The sequence below is a fragment of the Helianthus annuus genome, chromosome 8, assembly GCF_002127325.2.
Source record: "Helianthus annuus cultivar XRQ/B chromosome 8, HanXRQr2.0-SUNRISE, whole genome shotgun sequence".
In the NCBI taxonomy this organism is placed as follows: Eukaryota; Viridiplantae; Streptophyta; class Magnoliopsida; order Asterales; family Asteraceae; genus Helianthus; species Helianthus annuus.
In genome coordinates, this window is record NC_035440.2 from 103982974 (window position 1) to 103986583 (window position 3610).

Here is a 3610-nt window from a genome sequence, read left to right on the forward strand (position 1 = left end):
CAATAGACATGTTCTTCAATGACACCCCTATGTCTTTTACTTTAATGCCCATCTCCCTGTGGTACTTTTTCTATTTAAATTTCTATTTTTAACCCTTTGCTCGTTTTCCCTTTTAACCCATCTATTTCAACATGTTATAAGATGATTATTTTGAAGGTTTTCGGCTCAACCCGCAAGCTCTAATTTATCTGATCTCATTAGTCAGCTAGAACTGATATGATCACATGAGTTTTTCCAAAAATTAGGTATTCATGGTTACAAAATATGTTACACAACACATCCAATATGCTCATCTTATCACTTTGACCCGCATTCCTATCATACAAAGAAATTGCACGTTATAGACTCGAGGCGTGGTTATGGATCCCTTTCCCCTATTAAGGGCTATGGTGTCCCCATTCATCCCCTTCCAATAATATTGTGTGTGTGAGAGAGAGAGAGAGAGAGATAGATAAAAAAGTTGATCGGGGAGTTCAGGGAATAATCCCCATGGGCACCAAAATATCATTGGAGGGGTGGGGGGTGTCCCCTTGGGGGCCGAAGGCCACATCACCTCCCCGAAGTCTTCCCCCGTCCTACACTCCATGGCCTAAGTAAGTTATACATGTTTCATTGTCACGGCATCTTAAAAAGAAGAGAGGAAATAGATACTTTTTCTCGATACCATACAGATAATGACCTAGTTAAATTTGTATGTTTGTTGGTTGTAAATAAAAGTTAATGATAACTTAAATAAGCCAAATAGTGTGGTGGTCCAATGATCTTAAAATCTATTTAGGGTGGTCACCACTTAAACAACTCAAATGAGGAGGGGGTCATACCCATGTTACTAGAATTTAGGATAATAGGATCCATTGTTTACTACTTGGATTTGGAGTTGAACCACAAGACAAAGACAGCCTACATGTCTCTGGTCACAAAGTTATGTTGCAAACCCTCACTCTTAACTAAATCCAACTATAAAGCAAAAACACACACCCCTTTGACTACTATAAGTTATTATAATAATAATAATAATAATAATAATAATAATAATTATAGTAATAATAATAATAATAATAATAATAATAATAATAATTACATTGTTAGTACCTGTTACGGACCCATGATTACGATTGTATATTTAAGAACAAGGCTCATGACGAAAATTTCAGCAATTCATGTGCGCCATATTCATGTTTGTATTTATGACGAAAAAATAACGAATTCATGTGTGCCATATTCATGTTAATATTGAAGTGTATTTTGAACCAATTTGTTCCTTATAAAAGATCACTACATGTTTAATATGTATTCGTGTGTAATCGCATATACAAGTGGATTACGTATTCACCTATTCTTGTAAATGTGTTTGAATGTTTGGTTTGTACATATTTTTCTAAGATATGCATAAGTGATCATAACTTTTATTTTTTTTTTAAACAAATTGTTCTCCTACAATATGTCGCAAATATCCGTACATGAATAAAGGGCTTTGCTACACACACGAAATGTGTATATTTTTTCGTAATTTTTACTTTCTTTTTTAATTTGGTTAAAAGGGTAAACTTATTATTATTATTATTATTTTTTTTTTTGAAAAATAAAAGGGTAAACTTATTGATTGATAAAAAGGAAATATTGGTCATTTGGTCATAAGACTAGTGGGTATGGTTTGGCTCATCCCCACGGGGATGAGCCTCCACGTAGGCGCCACGTATGCGGCTCGTGGGGGATGAGCCAAATGAAGGATGGAGGGGGATGGAGGATGGGGCCCCACCTCATTATTTTATAAATTTCTTTTGTTTTAATTTTATAACCCAAGGTAATAAAATCTTTATAAAATTTAAAAAACAAAATATAAAACAACATAAAATAATTTCATTTCATAACATAAAAATAAAAAAAATTACATTTCCTAAAAAAAAAAAAACCGAAACTAAAAAATAAAAAAAGCCTACGAAGTCTAAAATTTAAAACAAACACACTACTCGTCTTCGTCTTCACCTTCGGCTCCGTCATCGTCCACCATGTTAACGTTGTTCCAAATATGTTCTACCAGATCTTGTTGAAGGTTTGCATGCGTGAAGTCGTTTGTTAGCGAGAACGAGTTTAAATCCTGTTGTGGGGGATCAACCGGGACAGTGTTCCCCCAAGGTGCGTTCTCATCAAACTCACAAATCGCCCGACCCTCGTCTTCAATAATCATGTTATGGAGCAAAATGCAAGCGTACATACAAAGACGCAGCCTTTTTGGGGTGAACGCACGTGCCGGTTGTGCAAGGATGGCCCATTTTTTTTGTAAGACACCAAAAGCACGTTCGATGTCTTTTCTTGCCGCTTCTTGACGCTTCGCAAATTTTTTCCGTTTTTCGTCCTCGGGATATGGAATAGTCTTCACAATTGTAGACCAAGACGGATATATCCCGTCAGCAAGATAATACCCACGTCTGTACTCTACCCCAGAAACTGTAAAACGTGTGTCCGGTCCCGTTCCATTAACGACATCGGTAAAAATGGCCGATTGGTATAACACGTTGAGGTCGTTGAGTGAACCAGGGAGACCAAAGAAAGAATGCCATATCCACAAATCTTGTGATGCCACAGCTTCAAGTATCACGGTTGGATATCCGTGATCACCTCGCGTATATTGGCCGCGCCACGCAGTCGGGCAACTATGCCACTGCCAATGCATACAATCAATGCTACCAAGCATTCCCGGAAACCCGTGCCTTGCTTCATGAGCTTGGTACAACTGTTGAACATCATACGCGTTTGGTTTCCGCAAATATTTTTTGCTATATAGTTTCACCACATTATGGCAAAACCGATACAAACATTCCCGCGTAGTTCTTGCCGACATCTGTAAATACTCGTCCAAAGCGTCGGCCACTGTCCCGTACGCCAGTTGTCGAATGGCCGCAGTACACTTTTGTAACGTTGTAAACCCTTGATAATTACGAGCATCAGGACGTTGCGTGAAAAACGGGTCTAGCCCCGCCAAATCATTGGCAATCCTTGTGAATAAGCGGCGACTCATTCGGAACCTGCGTCTAAAAATGTCGGCGTTGTAAAGAGGCTCATCCGAAAAATAATCGTTCACCAATTTCTCGTGCGCTCCTGTCGTATAAAATATATAAGTACGAGTTAAAAAAAATAAGGACAATGAAATTTTGTAATGAAAACCTTGGCGGTCTCTGTTAATGCGTATTCGTCTGGTGATAACATTTTCAGACGAGAATTCTTCCTCTTCCTCTTCCTCTTCCTCTTCCTCTTCGATTAGAATCTGTCCCGCCCGTAGTACAGCGTTTGCGAAAAACATCTCCTCTTCGTCATCCGAAGACGAGGGCCACCACGGATTAGAAGCCATTGTGAGTAAAAAGATATTTTTTTTTATAAAAGTGGGAGAAATTGGTATAAAAGTGAGAGGGTTTTGGGTTGAAAGTGGGGAAATAATAGTGAAAGTGGGTGATTTTATAGAATAAAATGATTTTTTTTTTTTAAATATTTCTAGCCGTTCAACGGCTATATTATTTGAATGGAGGAGCGGCGCACCCGGCTATGGGTGGCCGTTTGAGTCGCGAGCCGATCCAGGGGGGCGGTGTGGGGGTCCGGCGCCGGGCCAAGCCGG

At 38.9% G+C, this 3610-nt stretch overlaps 1 protein-coding gene across 1 annotated transcript; it reads right to left on the reverse strand.

Moving 5' to 3' along the window:
* Positions 1 to 1966: 1966 nt before the first annotated feature.
* LOC110870435 (putative nuclease HARBI1) lies at positions 1967 to 3349 on the reverse strand. Its single transcript, XM_022119616.1, has 2 exons — positions 3166 to 3349; positions 1967 to 3099 (listed from the first exon to the last, which is right to left on the reverse strand). Exons 1-2 carry the CDS (start codon positions 3347 to 3349, stop codon positions 1967 to 1969), a joined length of 1317 nt encoding a protein of 438 aa, XP_021975308.1.
* Between the last annotated feature and the right edge of the window lie 261 nt (positions 3350 to 3610).